This window comes from Neophocaena asiaeorientalis, unplaced genomic scaffold (assembly GCF_003031525.2).
Source record: "Neophocaena asiaeorientalis asiaeorientalis breed wild unplaced genomic scaffold, Neophocaena_asiaeorientalis_V1.1 scaffold547, whole genome shotgun sequence".
Classification (NCBI taxonomy): Eukaryota; Metazoa; Chordata; class Mammalia; order Artiodactyla; family Phocoenidae; genus Neophocaena; species Neophocaena asiaeorientalis.
Genome location: NW_020185330.1, coordinates 3,469,191 through 3,490,426, shown reverse-complemented (window position 1 = coordinate 3,490,426; position 21,236 = coordinate 3,469,191). Strand labels below are relative to the sequence as shown.

Below are 21,236 nucleotides of genomic sequence, written 5' to 3'. Positions count from 1 at the left end.
TGTATAAATTTAAGATGTGCAGTGTGTTGATTTGATACACTTATATGTTGCAATATGATTACCACCCTTTTAAGATCTACTCTCTTAGCAACTTTCAAATATTTAATACAGTATTGTTAATTATAATTAAAAAGCTATGTGTTAAATCCCTAGAATTTATTCATCTTCTAACTTGAAGTTTGTACTCTTTGACGAACCTCTTCCCATTTCCACCCTCCCAGCTTCTTGTAACCATTATACTCTGTTTCTACAGGTTCAGCTTTTTTAGATTCCACGTGTGAGATCGTACACTGTTTGTCTTTCTCCGTCTGACTTATTTCACTTAGCGTGATGCCCTCAAGGTCCATTCATGTTGTCTTAGCTATATTTTAGTTGCTTAGATGCAACATGGGAATTTATCTCTGCCAAGGATGGCAGGAAGGAAAATTTCCCAAGTAACCGAACTTTGACTTTCTTTGCAATGCACTGGATCTTTCCTGCTGACAAACTTGCAGTTTATGAAGTACGTTCATGGAGCATATCAGAGCTGTGCAGCAGCTCTGCCTATTTCTGCAGATGGTGCGAATGGTTGTCTAAAGTCATCTTAGTTTCTGTCATTATGTCAGTCTGTGGAATATTCGGGTTCATGCTTATTTTGGCCAGTTTACAAATGTTAGCTCTGTCTTGTTAAGTGCAAAACGCTGTGCCTGTAGGAGTACTAACAAGAGGTGTATTACCATGATGGAAATGAAAGCAGAGATAGTGATTTTCTTTTCTCTTTTAATTTGTTTTAATGTTGCTCGTACTCATAGGACAAACTTTTCAAACAGGAGGTAGAAAGCAAAAAGTTTCAGTGCCACACTCAGGGCAGAAGCCTTTGTTTTAATTGCAGAGCGTGATTTAGGGAGGTTTCTGAAGGTGTTTGCAGCATTGCGTGAAGCAGGCTGTGTCTTTCCTGTGGAATCCTTCTCTAGCCCCAGTCTTGTGCAAGGGTAACCTCAGTTGCTTGCTTTTCTTTCAGGAAAAAAACAAAACACCAGCATGTGTATGAACTCCTCAGTTTAAAAAATCTTTTTTTTATTAATGAAATATCTCAAATATACAAGAAAAGGTATAAAGAACTAATTTAGCCAACATTCATCCAATTTTAGCAAACCTTAATATTTTGCTATAATTGCTTTAAAAAATACAAATAAAGTTCATAGTTATCTCTTTCTGATCCTGCTAGCCTCCCTGTGCAGAGTTAACCACTGTCCTGAATTTGATCTCTTACTCTCATGCCTATGTTTTTACTTTCATTTTACGTGTGTGTCCACAAACAACAGGTAGTATTGTTTCTACTTCATTTAAATGGACATACTCTTGTCAATGAAAATAATTAATCAATAGTCAATCTAAGTAAGAAATGGAAAATTTTATTTGAGCCAACCTGAGGATTATAACCTGAGAGACAGTCTCTCAGAGAACTTTGAGAACTGTTCTGAAGCGGTAAGCGGGGAGGTCAGTACATATGTGATTTTGACAAAGGATAATCAAGCACACATCTTGGTCGAAGGTTACTGCTACTCACAAGGAAGAGATACCTTAGTTAATGGTTTTAGTGCTTTTCTAAGTAAGATGTATACTTGTTCTTCTGATGCACATTTAAATTCCTAATATTTGTTATTACCAGTAATGTTGCAATGAGAATTCTTATGTTCCCTTGGCCACATGAGTTTCTTTGGAGTCTTCTAGTTTAAGGAAGTAAATCACAGGGTAAAGACTGAGATATTAATTAGATAAAATGGAAGATCTCTGTTTCGCTCTGGCTCTGCATGGTGTGTAGGGTATTGTGTGGAAACTCCAAAGCCTTCAGCAACAACACTTACCTCCAAGGTTGGGAGAAATCAACACAGATAAGTGGTACCAGGAAGTACAATGAAGTAAGTACTCTATGCTGGTTGAGGCAGCTCTCATGTTAGAGGGTTTGGGCCAGTGATTCAGATCTTTCTCCACTAAATCAGGTGGGCTTATCTTTGTTAGCCCCTCGAGTTGATTTAATTCCAGCCAAGAGCGAAGAGGCCTGATGCCTTGTTAGGTCTCACTCTCTGCGTCTTGTTCTCCCTTAATTCGAAAACCAGTAAGCAGACCCCATTCTCTCTTTCCTGTCCCTTAGGATGGACACATGTTCAGCATTCCAGGTCTTCTTCCATTGTCTAAATGCTGTCCTCCAGGAAGATGGATCATCTGTGCAATTCTGACTTCCTCAGAGATCTCTAGTTTTTGGTGCTGATCACAAAACATCCAGGATAGTGCTAATTACTGTTAACACTCATGCAAAAGAAAGTTCCTTAGATATAATTTTCCTTTTGTGTGGAATTTCCCCTAGGAGTTTCCTTTTACCCCAGCAGAAACAGGTCTGTGTTCCTTAATATATATGATGTATCAGTAGGAGCATTTTCAAGATGTAAAGATTCTATGTGGCAGCACAGAACACGGAATACCTCACAACAGCGGCTCTCAAAGTGTGGTTCCCAGACCAGGAGCATTAGCATCTTCTGGAAACTTGTTAAAAATGCAAATTATCAGGCTCACCCAAACCTCCTAAATCGGATGCTCTGGGGGTGGGGTCCAGGGATTTGTGTTTTAACAAGCTCACTGGGGGAGTCAGAACTTCTGCTTCAGAGGGTGCTTAAATACTTTGGGTCATTCGTGGGCCTGCCTTAATGCACTTTCAGGAAGGGACAAAATGCTTGATGGGTGGCTGCTCAGCAGGGTTGTTTGTTGTCATTGCTTAGTCATTAATGACATGAGAAAGGTATACTTTTATACTTTTTGTGTGTGGTGTTGTTATAGATAGGCCTTCAACTTTTGGAGGTGGCTTTGGTTTCTTTTGTTGGTTATGACCAACAGTGGGAAATAGAATACCATAAATCCTTGTTTCCAGGGTTACCTCCTTGCTGCTGATAACAGACAGGAAATTAAAACAATCCATGATAGTATTTTGTTCTTATTAGCCACAGATGGTAGCTTTCAGATATGTTGGAGCAAAACATAAATAAATATAGCAGCAAGACTTCATTACTGAAGAAAAATGATTAGGCTGGGTCAAGTTTATAGTCTGGATCCATTTTAATGAAATAGGATAGAGGCAAACCATCAATGCTCCATTATCGCACAAAGCATCACAACGTATGGGGTCGCTAGTTGTTTTCTTTTTAGGTTAGTTTTGAGTATGTAAAACATTTACATGATTTCAAAGTCAAAATTATGTAACAAATTTTATTTAAAGATGTCTCATTTTATCATATCCCTTTTTGCCTGTTCTTTTAGTCCTTTATGGGTAATCATTTTTATTTGCTTTTAGATTTATTCTTCTAGTGTTTCCTTTTGAAGATAAGCATATATATGTTGTGTATATGTTCGTATCTCCTTTCGACTTTTACACAAAAGATTTCATAATATACCACAACTTTTAAACTTTTCTTGTTTTTTTTTGGCCACACTGCGCGGCACACAGGATCTTACTTCTCCAACCAGGGATAGAACCAGTGGCCCTGGCAGTGGAAGTGTGGAGTCTTAACCAGTGGACTGCCAGGGAAGTCCCTTATGCCACAGTTTTTTTTAAAGTTAGCTCTATTAAGGTGTAAGTTATATTCAATAAAGTTTACCAACTTTATGTGCACCATTTTGACACACTCACAGCCACCAGTACAACGAAGGTTTAGACGGTTTCCATCAACCAAAAAAAAATGTCTTCATATCTTTTTGCAGCCAATCCTCTGTGGTCTCTGGGTAAACTTTCTGTCTGCTTTCTATCACTATATTTGCTTTTCCTAGAATCTCACATAGTTTTTTGTGTGTGCAGGTCTTTGACTTCTTTTACTTAGTATAATTCTTTGGAGGTTCAACCATCTTAGTACATGAATCATTATTTTATCCCATCTTATTGCTGAGTAGTGCTCCATTGCTTATATATTCCAGTTGATGGGCATTGTTCTGTTGTGTGTTTTTTTTTAATTAATTTATTTTTTAAAAATTTATTTATTTATTGGCTGCATTGGGTCTTTGTTGCTGTGCACAGGCTTTCTCTAGTTGCGGCGAGCGGGGGCTACTCTTTGTTGTGCCGTGCGGGCTTCTCACTGTGGTGGCTTCTCTTGTTGTGGAGCATGGGCTCTAGGTGCACGGGCTTCAGTAGTTGTGGCTTGTGGGTTCTAGAGCGCAGGCTCAGTAGTTGTGGCGCACGGGCTTAGTTGCTCCGCGGCACGTGGGATCCTCCTGGACCAGGGCTTGAACCTGTGTCCCCCACATTGACAGGCGGATTCTTTTTTGTGTGTGTGGTACGCGGGCCTCTCACTGTTGTGGCCTCTCCCGTTGCGGAGCACAGGCTCCGGACGCGCAGGCTCAGCAGCCATGGCTCACGGGCCTAGCCGCTCCGCGGCATGTGGGATCTTCCCGGACCAGGGCGTGAACCGGTGTCCCCTATATCGGCAGGCGGACTCTCAACCACTGCGCCACCAGGGAAGCCCATGGCAGGCGGATTCTTAACCACTGCGCCACCAGGGAAGTCCCTCTGTTGTGTTGTTTAGAAGTTTTTATTCTGAAATAATTTTAGACTTACAGAATAATGATAAAAATAGTAAGAGAGATTCTCTATATACCCTTTCCCAAGCTTCCTCTAATGCTAACATCTCCCATGGCCATGGTGCAATCATCAACACTATGAACGAAACTACAGGCTTTATTTGGATTTTAGTTTTTCTGTTGCTTTTACTTGTCATGTGTCTTTAGTCTCCTCTAGCGTGGACAGTTCCTTAGTCTTTCCATGTCTATTTTTGAATTATTTATTTATTTTTTTGGCCACGCCGCGTGGCCTGTGGGATCTGAGCTCCCCGACCAGGGATTGAACCCAGGCCCACAGCAGTGAGAATGCGGAGTCCTAGTCGCTGGACCACCAGGAAATTCCCTCCATGTCTTTTTAAAAAGAGTTCTTCTTTAGATATTTTGTAGAATGTCCCTCAGTTTGTGTGGTGATTAGACTGCAGTTACAGATTTTGGGGAAGAATTCCACAGAGGTGATGTGCCCTTCTCATGGTCTTATGTCAGGAGCTACATGATATCAGTATGTCTTATTACTGGTAAAGTTAACCTTAATTATTTGATTAAAGTAGTGTCTGCCAGGTTTCTCCATAGTAAATTTATTACTTTTCCTTTTCTGCAGTCTGTTCCTTAGAAGCAAATTATTGCTTTTTAAATTCTGGTGTACGTCAATGTGCATGGGAACATAGCTTAGCAGCTCTCTTAATCTTAATTATAGTAATAGTAATAATATTATCTATCGCATACCCCACCTGCATATTTCTAAACACAAGTGGCTTATCTCATTTAATCCTCAGGATACCTCTCTGAAGTAGATACTTTTTTCATGCCCATTTTATAGCTGAGAAGATTGAGGCACAGAGTGCCTTGCCCAAGGTTCTGCAGTTAGCAGTGGAGCCAGATGCTAACATAAGCCTAACTTGAGGGCCAGCATTTAACACGTGCCATATGGTTGTTGTCAGAGCTTAGAATGGGGATGCTCTCATTTTTTGCCAGAGAAAACAAATGAACACTTCCTATATTTGACAATTCTCTTTTGTTCTTTAAGAAAAATTTTTTTGTTTTTACTTTCAGGAAGATTCCTTGTGTGACTAAAGATTTTATTTAGTCAGCTATGCATGGCAGTAACGTTACATTAAAATCATGGAGAACTCCAAGATACTTCGGGGAGCACTGAGGATCTATTTTTGGACTTCTTTCAAAAATAGGACTGAAGGTTAGGACAGAGTATTCAGAAGAGAAAACTGCTTTTGGAGGAGTATTTACTTAAAGAATGGCCCTGAGCCTTTTCCTCCCTGGATTTTTTTTAGCCTCTCTTAACCAGGGTGTCATGTTTATCTCTGTGTCCAAACCCCACATGTTCACTTTTGTTTACCACACTAATAACTGCTGTATTACACAGTCAAATATGTCTCTGAATAACCTAAATCGGGGGATGACAACTGTGGTTAAATGATAACTCAATATCTGTGAGCCTCTCTTCTGGTAGCAACGGAGCCACTGAAGGTCAGGCTGTGTGGGTGGACATTTGCACATCTTCCCTGTGACTCACTCAGCAGCCTGCCTTTCCAAGGGGAAATAGCAGTATGTGGCTACAAAGCTCTGTTCGTCGCCTCCCTTCTGTCTCATACTGTGTAGATCGGGTATCCCCAAATCCTTGAAATCACATACCTAGATGACTTGAAGGTATCTAGTCTGCCAAGCTGTTCAGATATGAGTGCAGTTTTTAAAAATAAAGTTTTTGTTTCTAAATGTCTGTTGTAAGCCTGGCCCTATATGACAGAGTCCACGGGTTAAACAAGACACTGTTCATCACCCAAAGCCAACCTGGACAGGCACACACATAAAAGCTATAGAATTGATTTCCTTAGGAAGGGAGGAGGAAGGCAACTGTTTAGAGTGAGTCTGATGCTTGCATACAGTAACTAGAAAATTTTATAAGAGTAGAAAATTATTTGGGGTGGTAATAACAGAGGTCAAGTTTTATGGGTATCTGGATCTAGCTTCAGCAATCAGAGAGGTAAGAATCGGTCTTTTCTCAGATATAGTTTTCTACACATTTGTTATAGAGAAAGTGTTAGGTACAGGAAAATGTAAGGAAGTGCAAGTAGACCATTCCTATCACCAGAAATACCCACTCTTTTGTTTTGCATAATCTGTCTCCTTTCTTCCCTCCCTCTTTTTCCCTTCCTCTCCTATGCTACAAATACATTGGTAATCCTGCATTGTTTATGTAATACCACATCATAAGGGTTTTCCCCACCATTTAAAGAAAAAGACTTTGCTAATGTGGTGGGAGAAAAATAACTAGTTTTAATTTGCATGCCATTAATATTTTAGTTAGGATTAACATTCTTATGTTGACTGTCAATTTACATGTACCTACAGGGTGTTAGCTTTTCTATTCTTTATCTTACTATAAAATTGGAAACGTTACTAAAGCAAGCCTCTGATTTCAGATGTCCTAAATGATGCTATATTTGATGAAGATCACGATGAGATGGTGATTGTGAAGGACATAGACATGTTTTCCATGTGTGAACATCATCTAGTTCCGTTTGTTGGAAAGGTAAGTTTTTCTGTGTTGTCTTCTAACAGTGTTTAAAAGCACAATGACAGTTTTAAAGTTAGGATAATTATATTTTAAATTGTCACCTGCTAATTCCTAATATCCCAGATATTTAGAATTACACATAAACATTTACTCTTTATCAACCCTACTAATCTAATAGCTGGAAATTAACAAAATAAAAACAAAGTAGCAGAAGGCCCTCTGGGCAAGCATTTCACAGTAAATACCATGTTAATAGGTTAAAATAATGAGATTAAAGACCATCTTTTTTTTTTTTTTTTTAGGTAGCTGCTGCAGGCTCTGAAAACCTTTGCCCTTTATTTTGACTTGATCCAAGATATACTTTTGTATAATATGACATGAGCAGTAATGATTGCAGAATGTCTTGTGGCAGAGGTTATAGTATTAGTGGGTTTAATTTGTTTCCAACCCTTTCTATTTTAGGAAAAATGAATCTGTGAGCTAGATAATGTTATCTAGTTTGCTGTAGTTAAACATACTTTTGAGAACATGTGGGTTACCGAGAGTTCTCCTTTTCTCTTCCCTCCCCCCATATAATTTTATTTTATTTTGACTTTTTATTAATAATTTTCAAATGGAAGACTTACAGGAAATAGTGGTATGAATATCTAAACACCCATCACCTAAGTTTAATGTGTTAACATTTGCTTCATATTTTTTTGTTAAAGTATTTTTTCATTTTTTATAGAAGTGAAACGTAGAAAAATGCACAAATCATTAGGGTACTTCCTACTACCTCACAGATCAAGAACTAGAACATTATCAGTGTCCTAGAAGCTCACCTTGTGCCCCTTGTTAATCCCTAACCCATCTTGTCCCCACAGGTAACCAGTATATGGATTTGTAACATTATAGATTGATTCGTTTTGCTGGTTTTTCAATTACTATATATAAATAGGTGGGGTCTATGGAATGTACTCTTTTGTGTTTAGCTTCTTTTGTTCCATATTGAAAGAGTCATTGATGTTATGTTATTGCCTGTCATTATATTTTCATTGCTATATATAATTCCATTGTACAAACATACCACAATTTATTCTGTTCTTGGAGGACATTTGTATTGTTTCCTCTCTCTCTCTCTGTTTGGGTTTTTTGGTTGTTGTTGGTGGTGGTTTTTTTGTTTTTGGCTATTACAAACAATACTGCTATCAGCATTCTTTTGGTGCACAGATGCATATATTTCTTTTTAAAATTTTTATTTATTTTTTAATTTTCTGAAAGAATTTATTTATTTATTATTTATTTATTTACCGAGCCACACAGCATGTGGGATCTCGGTTCCCTGACCAGGGATTGAACCTGGGCCACAGCAGTGAAAGCCCAGAATCCTGATCACTAGGCCACCAGGGAACTCACTAATTTATTTTTAAATTTTAGTTGATTTACAATATTGTATTAGCCTCAGGTGTACAGTAAAGTGATTCAGCTGTATGTGTGTGTGTGTATTTTTTTTTCAGGTTATTTTCCACTCTAGATTATTATAAGATATAGAATATAGTTCCCTGTGCTATACAATAAATCCTTATTACCTATGTATTTTATGTATAGTAGTTTGTATCCTAATTTATCCCTTTCCCCTTTGGTAACCATAAGTTTGTTTTCTATGTCTATTAGTCTGTTTCTGTTTTGTCTATACATACATGTGTATTATTTTTAAGGTTCCACATATAAGTGATATCATATGATATTTGTCTCTCTCTGTCTGACTTCACTTAGTATTGTATTCTCTAGGTCACTTAATTTATCCCTTTCCCCTTTGGTAACCATAAGTTTGTTTTCTATGTCTATTAGTCTGTTTCTGTTTTGTCTATACATACATGTGTATTATTTTTAAGGTTCCACATATAAGTGATATCATATGATATTTGTCTCTCTCTGTCTGACTTACTTCACTTAGTATTGTATTCTCTAGGTCACCCACGTTGCTGCAAATGGCAATACTTTATTCTTTTTTATGGCTGAGTCATAGTCCATTGTATACATATACCATATCTTCTTAAACCAATTGTCTGTTGATAGACACTTGGGTTGTTTCTGTGTCTTGGCTATTGTAAATAGTGCTGCTCTGAACATTGTGGTGCATGTATTTTTTTGAGTTAGAGTTTTAATCTTTTCTGGATATATGTCCAGGAGTGGGACTGCTGGATCATATGGTAACTCTAGTTTTTGAAGGAACCTCCATAGTGGCTGCAACAATTTACATTCCCACCAACAATGTAAGAGGGTTCCCTTTTCCCCACACCCTCTCCAGCGTTTATTATTTGTAGACTTTTTGATGATGGTCATTCTGATCAATGTGAAGTGATACCCCATTGCGGTTTTGATTTGCATTTCTCTAATAATATGTTGAACATTGTTCATGTGCCCGTTAGCCCATCTGTGTGTCTTCTTTGGAGAAACGTCTGTTTAGACCTTCTGCCCATTTTTTGATTGGGTTTCTTTTTTCAGTATTGAGTTGTATGACTTGCTTGTATATTTTGGATATTAACCCCTTGTCGGTCACATCGTTTGCAAACATTTTCTCCCATTAGGTAGGTTGTCTTTTTGTTTTGTCAATGGTATTCTTTGCTGTGCAAATGCTTGTAAGTTTGATTAAGTCCCATTTGTTTATTTTTGCTTTTATTTCTTTTGCATTGGGAGACTGATCTAAGAAAATATTGCTATGACTTATGTCAGGGAATGTTTTGCCTATGTTCTCTTCTAGGAGTTTTATGGTTTGTGTCTTATATTTAGGTCTTTAAACTATTTTGAGTTTATTTTTGTGTACAGTGTGAGGGAGTGTTCTAATTTCATTGATATACATGTAGCTGTCCAGCTTTCCCAATACCACTTTTTGAAGAGATTGTCTTTTCTCCATTGTATATTCTTGCCTCCTTTGTCATAGATTAATTGACCATAAGTACATGGGTTTATTTCTGGGCTTTCTATCCTGTTCCATTGACCTTTGTGTCTGTTTTTGTGCCAATACTATGCTGTTTTGATTACTGTAGCTTTGTAGTATTGTCTGAAGTCTGGGAGAGTTATGCCTCCAGCTTTGCTCTTTTCCCTCAGGATTGCTTTGGCAATTCTATGTCTTTTGTGGCTCCATATAAATTTTAGTATTACTTGTTCCAGTTCTGTGGAAAATGTCATGGGTATTTTGATAGGGATTGCATTAAATCTGTAGATTGCTTGTGGAGTAGTATGGCCATTTTAACAATATAAATTCTTCTAATCCAAGAGGATGAGATATCTTTCCATTTCTTTGAATCATCTTCAATTTACTTAGTTTATCAATGTTTTATAGTTTTTAGCCTATAGGTCTTTCACCTCCTTGGTTAAATTTATTCCTAGGTTGTTTTTTTTTTTTAATTGGATGTGATTTTAAACAGAATTTTTAAACTTTCTCTTTCTGATATTTCATTGTTAGTGTAAATAAATGCAACAGATTTCTGTATATTAGTCTTGTATCCTGCTACCTTGCTGATTTCTTTTATTCTGATAGTTTTTGTGTGGAGTCATTAGCGTTCTCTATATAGAGAACTGTGTCATCTGAAAATAGTGACAGTTTACCTCTTTACTTCCAATTTGGGTACCTTCTCTTTTTCTTATCTGATTGCTGTGGCTCGGACTTCCAATACTATGTTGAATAGGAGTGGTGAGAGTGGGCATCATTGTCTTGTTCCTGAATTTAATAGGAAGGCTTTAAGCTTTACACTGTTGAGTATTATATTGGCTGTGGGTTTGTCATAAATGGCTTTTATTATGTTGAGATATGTTCCCTCTATATCCACTTTGGTGAGAGTTTTTGTCATGAGTGGATGTTGAATTTTATCAAATAATTTTTCTGCATCTATTGAGATAATCATGTGGTTTTTGTCTTTCCTTTTCTTAATGCGGTGTATCACATTGATTTGTATGTTGAACCATCCTTGCAACTCTGGAATGAATCCAACTTGATCATGGTGTATGATCCTTTTTATATATTATTGGATTCAGTTTGCCAACATTTTGTTGAGGATTTTTGCATCTATATTCATCAAAGATATTAGCCTGTAATTTTCTTTTATTTGTAGTGTCTTTGGTTTTGGTATTAGGGTGACGGTGGCTTCCTAGAATGAATTTGAGAGTGTTTCGTCCTCTTCAGTCTTTTGGAATAGTTTGGGAAGGATAGGTGGAAGTTCTTTGTATGTTTGGTAGAATTTCCCCAGTGAAGCCATCAAGTCCTGGACTTTTGTTTGCAGGGAGGTTTTGTTTTTAAATTTTTTTATTACAGATTCTGTTTCACTTCTAGTAATTGGTCTGTTCAAAGTATCTTTCTTCTTGACTCAGTTTTGGCAGGCCATTGGTTTCTAGAAACTTGTTCTTTTCTTCCAGTTGTCCAATTTGTTGGTATACAACTGTTTGTAGTATCGTCTTATGTTTTTTTTATTTTTTATTTTTGGTATTTCTGCAGTATTGGTTGTTATTTCTCCTCTTTCACTTCTTGTATATTTGGGTCCTCTCTCTTTTCTTCTTGGTGAGCCTGGCTAGAAGTTTGTCTATTTTATCTTTTTAAAAAACCAGCTCCTGGTTTTATTGATCTTTTCTATTTTTAAAAAATCTCTATTTTATTTATTTTTTTCCTGATCTTAATGATTTCCTTCCTTCTGCTTACTTTGGGTTTTGTTTGTTCTTCTTTTTCTAATTCTTTAGGTGATAGGTTAGGTTGTTTGAGATTTTTCTTATTTGAGGAAATCCTGTATTGCTATGAACTTCTCTCTTAGAACTGCTTTTGCTGCATTCCATAGATTTTTGTAAGGTTGTGTTTTTATTGTTGTTTGTCACAAGGTATTTTCTGATTTCTTCTTTGATTTCATCATTGACCTATTGGGTTTTTAGTAGCATATTATTTAGTCTCCATGTGTTTTTTTGTTGTTTTTTCCTGTTTTTCTTTGTGGTTGATTTCTCATGTCATATCATTGTGGTCAAAAAAGATGCTTGAAATAATTTCTGTCCTCTTAAATTTGTTGAGGTTTGTTTTATGACCTAGTATATGGTCTATTCTAGGGAATGTTCCATGTGTGCTTGAAAAGAATTTTTTTTCTAATAGATATCAGTTAAGCCCAACTGGTCTAGTGTCATTTTAGGACCTCTGTTGCCTTATTGATTTTCTGTCTGGAGGATCTATACATTGATGTCAGTGAGGTGTTAAAAGTCTCCTACTATTATTGTTTTCCTGTCACTTTCTCCCTTTGTTAGTATTTTTATATATTTAGGTATTCCAAAATGGGTGCATATATGTTAATGAGTATAATATCCTCTTCTTGTATTGATCCCTTTATTATATAATGTCCTTGTCTTTCTTTATGGACTCTGTTTTAAAGTCTATTTTGTCCAGTATGAATATTGCTACCTCTGTTTTCTTGTCATTTCTATTTGGATGAAATATCTCTTTTCATCCCTTCACTTTCAATCTGTGTGTGTATCTTGCCCTGAAGTAAATCTCTTGTAGGCAGCGCATTTTAGTTTCTTTTTATTCAGTCTGCCACTCTATGTCTTTTGATGGGAGCATTTAGTCCATTGACATTTAAAGTAATTATTGATCGGTATGTACTTATTGCCATTTGAAACCTTGTTTTCCAGTTGATTTTGTAGTTCTTCTTTGTTCCTCTCTTTTTGTTTTTCCTTTGTGGTTTGATGGTTCTTTTTTATATTATGCTTGAGTTCCTTTCTTTTTGGTTGTTGTGAATCTGTCATGTGTTTTTGATTTGTGGTTATCCTGGTTTTCAAGTATGTTGACCCATAACTATATCTACTTGCTTTAAACTGATAGTCATATAAGTTTGAACATGTTCTAAAAGATCTACATTTTTATACTCTCCTTTCCCATATTTTATGGCTTTGATGTCCCATTTTACATCTTCATGTTTATTCTTTTGCTGTTAATTGTAGTTATAATTGCATTTACAAATTTTTTTGATTTTTTTGCAGTGTAAATAGTGTAAACATTATTTACAATGTCATCTTAGTTTCAGGTGTACAGCACAGTGATTCAGTTATTGTTTTTTAATCTATGTACTGGCTTATTTAAGTGATCTTCAGTCCTTTTATATATTTGCTTTTCTTTTTTTTATATTTTATTTTTGGCTGCATCAGGTGTTAGTTGTAGCATGTGGGATCTTTCATTGCGGCATGCAGGCTCTTCATTGCGGCACTTGGGCTTCTCTGTAGTTGTGGCACACAGTCTCCAGAGCGCATAAGCTCTGTAGCTGCAGCACACAGGCTCATTAGTTGTGGAGCATGGGCTCAGTTGCCCTGTGGCATGTGGGATCTTAGTTCCCTGACCAGGGATCGAACCCACATCCCTTGCATTGGAAGGTGGATTCTTAACCACTGGACCACCAGGGAAGTTCCATATATTTGCTTTCCTATTGTGATTTTTCCCTATCCTATAGATTCTTTTTTTTTAATTGAGAACATTTTTAAAAATTAATTTAATTTTGGCTGCATTGGGTCTTCATTGCTGCACACAGGCTTTCTCTAGTTGCGGTGAGCGGGGGCTACTCCTCGTTGCAGTGCGCGGGGTTCTCATTGCGGTGGCTTCTCTTTGTTGCAGAGCATGGGCTCTAGGCGCGCAGGCTTCAGTAGTTGTGGTTCATGGGCTCTAGAGCACAGGCTCAGAAGTTATGACGCACGGGCTTAGCTGCTCCGCGGCATGTGGGATTTCTCCCAGACCAGAGCTCGAATCCGTGTCCCCTGCACTGGCAGGTGGATTCTTAACCACTGTGCCACCAGGGAAGTCCCCCTATAGATTCTTGCTTCTCTGCTATTTAGAGAAAACCTTTCAATATTTCTTTAAGGGTAGGTCTAGTATTGCTGAATTCTTTTAGTTTTTGCTTGTCCGAGAAATTCTTTATCTCTCCTATTCTAAATTATATTCTTGCTGGGTAGAGTTGCAGGGTTTTCCCTTTCAGGACTTTGAATATATCATGCCACTCCCTTCTGGCATGTAAAGTTTCTGCAGAGAAATCTGCTGCTAGCCTTATGGGGGTTCCCTTGTAACTGACTGTTTTTCTCTTGTTGCCTTTAGAATCCTTACATTAACTTTTGCCACTTTAATTATGATATATCTTGGTCTGGGTCTGTTTGTGTTCATCTTGTTTGGAACCCTCTATCCTTCCTGTACCTGAATGTATTTCATTCTTTAGGTATGGAAAGTTTTAAGCCATAATTTCTGATACATTTTTGATCTTCTCTCTTTTCTCCATCTGAAACCCATTACAAGTGGGTTGGCACCCTTTTTATTATCCCATAGTTCTCATATGGTGCTTTCTTTTTTTTTGTTTGTCTCTCCATCTGCTGTTCTGATTGGATGATTTCCATTATTCTATCTCTCAGATCACTTATTTGTTCTGTTTTATTGCTTCTAGATTGTTTTTTATCTTGGGAATTGAGTTACCTAATTTTGATTGGTTCCTCTATAGTTTCTAGTTCCATTATAGTGATCTGCATTTCTATCTATAATCCTTTAGCATTTTTATTACCTATATTTTAAACTTGGGGTCTAGTTGGCTGGTAAAGCCTGTTTCATTATTAGTTCTTTCAGGGGATTTCTCTTGTCCTTTTAATTGGGAATAGTTCCTCTGCCTTTTCATTTTACTTAACTGTTTCTCCTAAATTCATAAAGTTAATCTACTGTGGTCTTGAAGGGGTGTTTTAATGTGGGAGTGTCGCTGCGTAGACTGTGTGAGTCCAGTATTTTTGATGCAAGGGCTGTTTTTGGTATGCATGCCAGCCACGTCTTTCCTCAAAGTGTACTGGCCGTCATCCTCCTGATAGCGGATGTGATTGGTGGCATGTCCAGAGCCTGAGCTGGATGTCGGGTGGGGCCTCCTCTTTGCTCTGTGGCTGTCACACACGGGGTGGGGTGTGCTCCCCAGTTGTTGGAGCAGAAGCCCAGAGGGTCAGGTTCAGTAAGGCTCCATGTTCCTTGAATGCATGCCCTGTCTCAAAGCATGTGGCTGCTGAAGCAGGTGAAGCCCACATGGTCACAGTGAACCCAGGCACCGCCCACACAGGTGTCAGCAGCAGCCCAAGGCCATGACCCTTTCTCCGTTGTGTTCATCCCAGGCCTAGCTCTAGGCTGTGATGTGGAGGGGGCTGGTGCAGGGGGCCAGGGTGTGATGACTGCAGGAATCCAGGTGCTTGTGCTGCTGAGTCCTAGTCACTTCACATCCTCATCAACACTTGGCACTTTCAGTCTTTTTAAGTTTAGTATTCTGATGTGTATGTAGTGGTATCTCTTTTTAAAACCTTTTATTACAGAAAATTTCAAACATATCTAAGAATAGGTATATTAGTATATAACGTTCCATGTTCCCATCAACCAGTTTCAACAGTTATCAGTAAAGGACTAATCTTGTTCTATATATGTCCCCACTGGACTATTTTGAAGCAAATCCTAGATAACATTTTTTTTCTATAATTTCTTCCAGCATATTTCTCTAAAAGATAAGAATTTTTTTAAGAAACATAACTGATTTGATTATCAACCTAAAAAGTTGGCAGTAAATCCTTCAATATATTGAAGTATGATATAGACAACACGACTCTTGATTACTAATCATTAATACCTATCTCTAAAATAGTTTTACTTATCCTCAGTAGCACTACCATAGACAAAAGTAACAGTAATTCCTAAATAGCATCTAATAACTGATATTTACATGTTTCCAGGTGTCTCAGCTGTCTTGTTGGTTTAAACCAGAATCCAAATAAGGGTTACACATTTGCACTCGCATTGCATTTGGTTGTTATGCATCTTAAGTCTCTTAATCTACAATAGTCTCCTCTGCCAGCCCCACCTCCATCCCCACCCCAATGACGTTCTTTACCGGAGAAACTAGGCCAGTTGCTCTGTAGAGTGTCTCAGTTTCTGGATTTGCTCCATTCAATCTCTGCATTTTTCTATAAACTGGATTAGATCTAAAACTTCCTAAGTTTAAGATTAAACATATTTGACAAGAGTAGTTCATCGGGGTGCTGACGATTCCGTATTCCATCACATGAGGAGGCATATATGGTCTGGTAGTCACACAACTAATGATGCTGGGCCGTGACAGCAGGGCTATGTATTTTCAGAAATGAGGGAACCTTTGAGCTCATGGCTACCTTTTCTTTTAAGTGAGAATACCAGGCCCAGGAAGCTGTGAATTGTCCAAGAGGACATAGGGAGTTAGTGACTTGGCTGGGGTCAGACCCAGGAACTTGAGCCCTGTACTCAGCCTCTCTCCACTATATCCTCCTACCTTCTGCTCTGATTACTTCTGTGTCTGTGTTCTTACTAACTCGGTTTTTAAACATACTGTTCAGTGATGATTGCCTAAAGTGGCCATTTACAGGAATTCCCTGGTGGTCCAGTGGTTAGGACTCCACGCTTTCACTGCGAAGGGCCCAGGTTCGATCCCTGGTCAAGGAGCAAAGATCACACAAGCCACACGGCGTGGCCAAAAAAAATAAAAAGTGACCATTTAAATGACAGGATCTTTGGGAAGACTAAAAATAGTATAAACAAATAAATTATAGCTCTGTATATAAGTGTATAAATTTCAAGTGGTACTTCTGTACCTTGGTTCTATGGGAAAGTTTCAACTCTAATTTTTCTTTGACATACCCAATGTTCAGGTGCTATATAACTGTCTCCTTCTGCTGAGCAGGAAGGCAATGAATTGGTATTCTCAGACTCCCAAAGCATAGTGCCTGATAGATGGAAAAAACACGAATTACTCCTGGATTATTCAAGTGTACAGTAAATATTAGGTGAACAAATGCAACAAATGCTGGCAAACCATGATGCAAATGAGCTGATCATTTTCTATTAGGTAAATTGATTGCCTAAAAGTGACCACTTATTAATCTTTTTGGAGAACTAATCTCTCATACTTAACACTTGGCTGAAAGACATGTAACTTTTTCATATTAGATATTAATCAGTGCTTTTTAAGATTATAGAAATGGCTTTGCCTTATAGTAAGTCCTACAAGAACTGAGGCCTTAGGATCCAGATTTTTTTCTGAGTCACAGCTTGTAGCCGTGTCCTTTTCTTCCTGTCAGGAGGATGGTGTCCTCTAGCAGCTTAGAAATGGGACTGCCCAGGATGACAAAGAGCACAGAGACCCTCTTTCTGTGCAACAGGGCAAGGTTTTTAAGGCCACCATGATGTGTAGAATGGCAGTATTTATACTTACAGTTTCAGCCATTTAAAGGAGGTTTTCTTAGCTACATTTTAATGTTGCTGTGGGATAATGAGCATTTTCCCGAGAAAGTTTCCCCTCAACAGAGGAAAGATTTTAAGAATTGTATCAAGAGCTTAACTTCACCAGGAAATACCACAACTATACTTCAAATTTGTCATTTTATTAAGTCATTCTTATTTTCCTTTTACTTAATTTATGTGATTTTTTAACTGCTTATGTAAGTGCTTCATTTTCTATGTCTTAAAGCTTCTAGATGTTTTAAAAATGTTTGCATTGTGTTGAACCACACTGTAAGTATACTGTATTATGTTTCCTTTCGTCACAAAGAAGTACTGTGTTTTCGCTTAGTTCATGATTTCTGTCTCTTCTCTGAAGGTCCATATCGGTTATCTTCCTAACAAGCAAGTTCTTGGCCTCAGCAAACTTGCTAGGTAAGTATGACTGTGTAGTGAATAAGATGACAGGTTTATAGGACCTGCCCCTTTTGTCTCTCGATCAATGTGGATCTAACTTGGAAGGTACATTCCAACTTACTTTATAGTTGCAGAGACAATATATAGACAATATGTATAGTCTAAGACAGACTAAGAGGACCTGAAAACACAAATGCCCTTTCCTTCTCGCTCCCCTATTGCCTGCCTGCCTTCTCCACCTCCCTCCTGCACATCCTTGAAGCCTTACCTCACACTTCTCTCAGTAGAGCCTTCGCTGACTGGAGAGGACCTGAGGGTGCATTCAGTTCAGTCCCCATTCTTTAAGGGTGGTTTAGCTAACTGCGGGGGAGAGGAAACCGGCACAGAGGTCTAACTGCACTGCTCTTTGAAGTGGGGGCCTCAACCCTGCCTTCCACTTGGGTACCTCCACACATCTCTGCATCCTGTAGGGCCAGTTGGTTCACGTCTGGCTCCGTTGCTCCTACAGACCCTGCCTTCCTCGGCTTTTTCAGCTTTTCCTTCTGCATCCTGTAGGGCCAGTTGGTTCACGTCTGGCTCCGTTGCTCCTACAGACCCAAGACCATGCCTTCCTTGGCTTTTTCAGCTTTTTTCCCCCCCTCAGCTCTATTCTGAGACAATACTAACTCTCTCTTTCTCTGTCTGCTACAGTCTTCTTTCATTCTTTATCCTGTGGGTTCTGGCCTTTGCTACCATTTTTGAGTTTTAGGAAAGAGTGGTGATATATACAAGCATGGTCTCCTGTGTTTAACTAGAAGTCAAGTTGAGGGTCAGTGTTCATATACCTCTGATAGGGACAATAAAATATTGGGGACTAGACCTAAATACCCTTTTGTGTAGTTTCCTTGTATAGAGTTAGCGAGTTGTGGGTGATGGGGAAATATTGGGAGGTGTGTGTGTTAAAGGAGAGTTAAAATGAAGGAGTAGGTAATGAAATGCCATCAAGAGTCCCCCTCCTTCTAAAAATAAACCAAGCTAGGTTTGGATAACTTGACTGAGGTGAAAGTGACCATATCAAAATTGGAATAAACATACCTTTGTGACCAACTGACATCTGTGGCTCTGATATGTTCCTGCTTCTTCTCCACTTAGACAATCCTGAAATGGTGGTCCAGATCTTTTTCAATTCTGTGTTGGACTCTGTAAACACCGCCCCTGCAATCTGATGCCTGCTCTCCACAGCTGTTTGTTTTTTACGTTGTTTTCACTTCCACTTTCTTACTCATTTCTTCTAGGGATTAAGGAGAAAGTAGGTAGAAGAGAGAAATTTAACTTCCCTAGTTTCTGACTAGTTTCCCTAGTTTCATTCCTACTTGGCAATCTCACTACCAGACAGGACTACTTGGTAGCATGAAAGGATGTTCTTACATCATAAATATAATTGCTTCACTGCAGTCAGGCTCTTAATACAAACGCAAACATGTTGGTGCCTTTCAGTGATCTGTACCCAATGGCAGTGCCAAGCAGTGGCTGAAAAATAGTATTGGTGGTGTTGGGGGTAATCAACCTTATTATAATTTCTATTAGCAACCTCCTCTCCAATAACTTACTCCCAAGCGATAAAGTTATATCAGCTGAATACAAGTGTCTTTATTATAATTGGTTATTCTTACTGTTTTATAATACATAGTCTAAGATCAGCAGGCTTGCTGTGCAAATACAGCTGTAGGCTCACTCCCCTGGTTCCCCCTCTTCCAGCAAGATGGCTAATCCTCCACCTTATATAGAAATCCTGGCACTGCTCCTGCCTGTATCAGACTGCCCATGTGTGAAAGGTGTAGCATAGACAGTCTTCATATTATAAAAAGCTTGGCAGACCACACTCGGCCATGGTCTTGATGTAAGCAGTCTTCTCTAGAAGACCACACTATGTAGGCCGTGGGTAACACTTTAGAGAAATGGATTCGAGAGTAATCTAGTGAGATCTTGGAAAAAGTGGTGACTTGGGGATAGAAGGGAATAGCCTTTGGTTATTTCCTTTCCTAGTGAAAAGAAAAGCTCTCCAATAATTAAGCTTTTATGAACAATACAAAGGAGTTAATTATTAGCATGGGGATTTGTCCTTACACTAATAGGATTAAAATGTAAGAAAAAAAATGGAGCGGTAAACCAAAGAACTGAACTCAGATATTTTGTAAAAATTTTGAATAAAGGGTCTATTAAATGAAACAGGAGACTAAGATATTATCCAACTGCTTATTCCTTATAAGAAGTTGGAATATTTAGGGAATGAAGAGGAATAAATAAGGTTAAATGTCTTAGCAAAACTTCACTGCTCATTTTAATCTTGTATGTGAAGTTTGTTATATGCTTGCCTTTAAACGAATGACCTTTCAGTGCCAGGGAAGTCAAATATCAAACAGTAAAGCTTTAAGTAACAAGAAAATGCCAAAAGTGAGTTGATCTGGTTTAACTCTAGTAGAATTCTAGAGTAAATTTAGTTTGAATAGAAATTCCTTCTGTTGCTGAAAATCCATTGAACATGTATTCATTTTCTTGAATTAGAAAACTGAGTGAACACAATTAAATCTTGAATATAGAATTGGAGTGCCTCAGGTAGCCATGGTTCAACTGTTGGGCACCTACTGTGAAAGGACAATGTGCCAGTTATCATGGCTGCTAGAGGAAAGTAGGACAGAGCCACTGCCCTCAAGGAGAGTGGACAGTACTCGGCAGCAGGTGCCACAGACGTGCCTGGTTAGGAGGTCTGAGTTCAGAGAAGCCAAGATGGCTGTGGCCAGGCAGGACTGAGGAGACCCAGAGGTAGAGGGCTGAACAGAATTCTGAACAGAAGAGAAATTCCTGTAGGTATAGTTAATGCATAAACAAAGGCAAATGAGAGGGTAGGAGCAAGGCATCTCCCAGTGGATGGGGAGCAGGTTGATTGATACAAGAGATTTAGGCAGAGGTGACTGGGAGATAGTGAACAAGGGTAGATTAGATCACAAAGGGAACATTAGATTACAAAGGGAACATTTTCTTGTTTCTCTATGCTATAAAAGTAACATACCAGTTAAACTTAAATACAAGTGAGTGAGTAGAGGGAAAACTTTTCTTTCCTATTTCCATTCCCCACTAGAGATCTTTCACTATCCTTCTGGAAGATTTCAGTGCAAACACAAACATGTAGCCTCAAAACTACTAGCTAAACAAGGCGAAAGGGGATCATATCCTATATTCTATACTACTTTTTTTAAAAACTTAAAGTACCTTGAAATTCCTTGGACGTCTTTTAGTCTAAAAAAGTTCCTTTTAATGGCTACATAGTATTTCTTTAATATAATTCATTTAACCAGTCCTTGATATAAGTATAGCCTACAGTTTGAGACTACTGTCAAAAATGGGAAAAAGAAGAACTTTGGTGAACACGTCCTTATCTATTTCCTTACTCTGAGTCTGTAAGATTGGAGTCGGATT

At 38.2% G+C, this 21,236-nt stretch overlaps 1 protein-coding gene across 1 annotated transcript in view; it reads left to right on the top strand.

Annotated features, from left to right (window-relative positions):
• The window catches only part of GCH1 (GTP cyclohydrolase 1), a 52,509-nt gene that overhangs the window by 18,618 nt on the left and 12,655 nt on the right, over nt 1-21,236 (top strand). The window contains exons 2-3 of the mRNA XM_024734743.1: nt 7,017-7,126; nt 17,743-17,798. Coding sequence (XP_024590511.1) covers nt 7,017-7,126; nt 17,743-17,798 — 166 coding nt within the window. The remainder of the gene's footprint in view (nt 1-7,016; nt 7,127-17,742; nt 17,799-21,236) is intronic.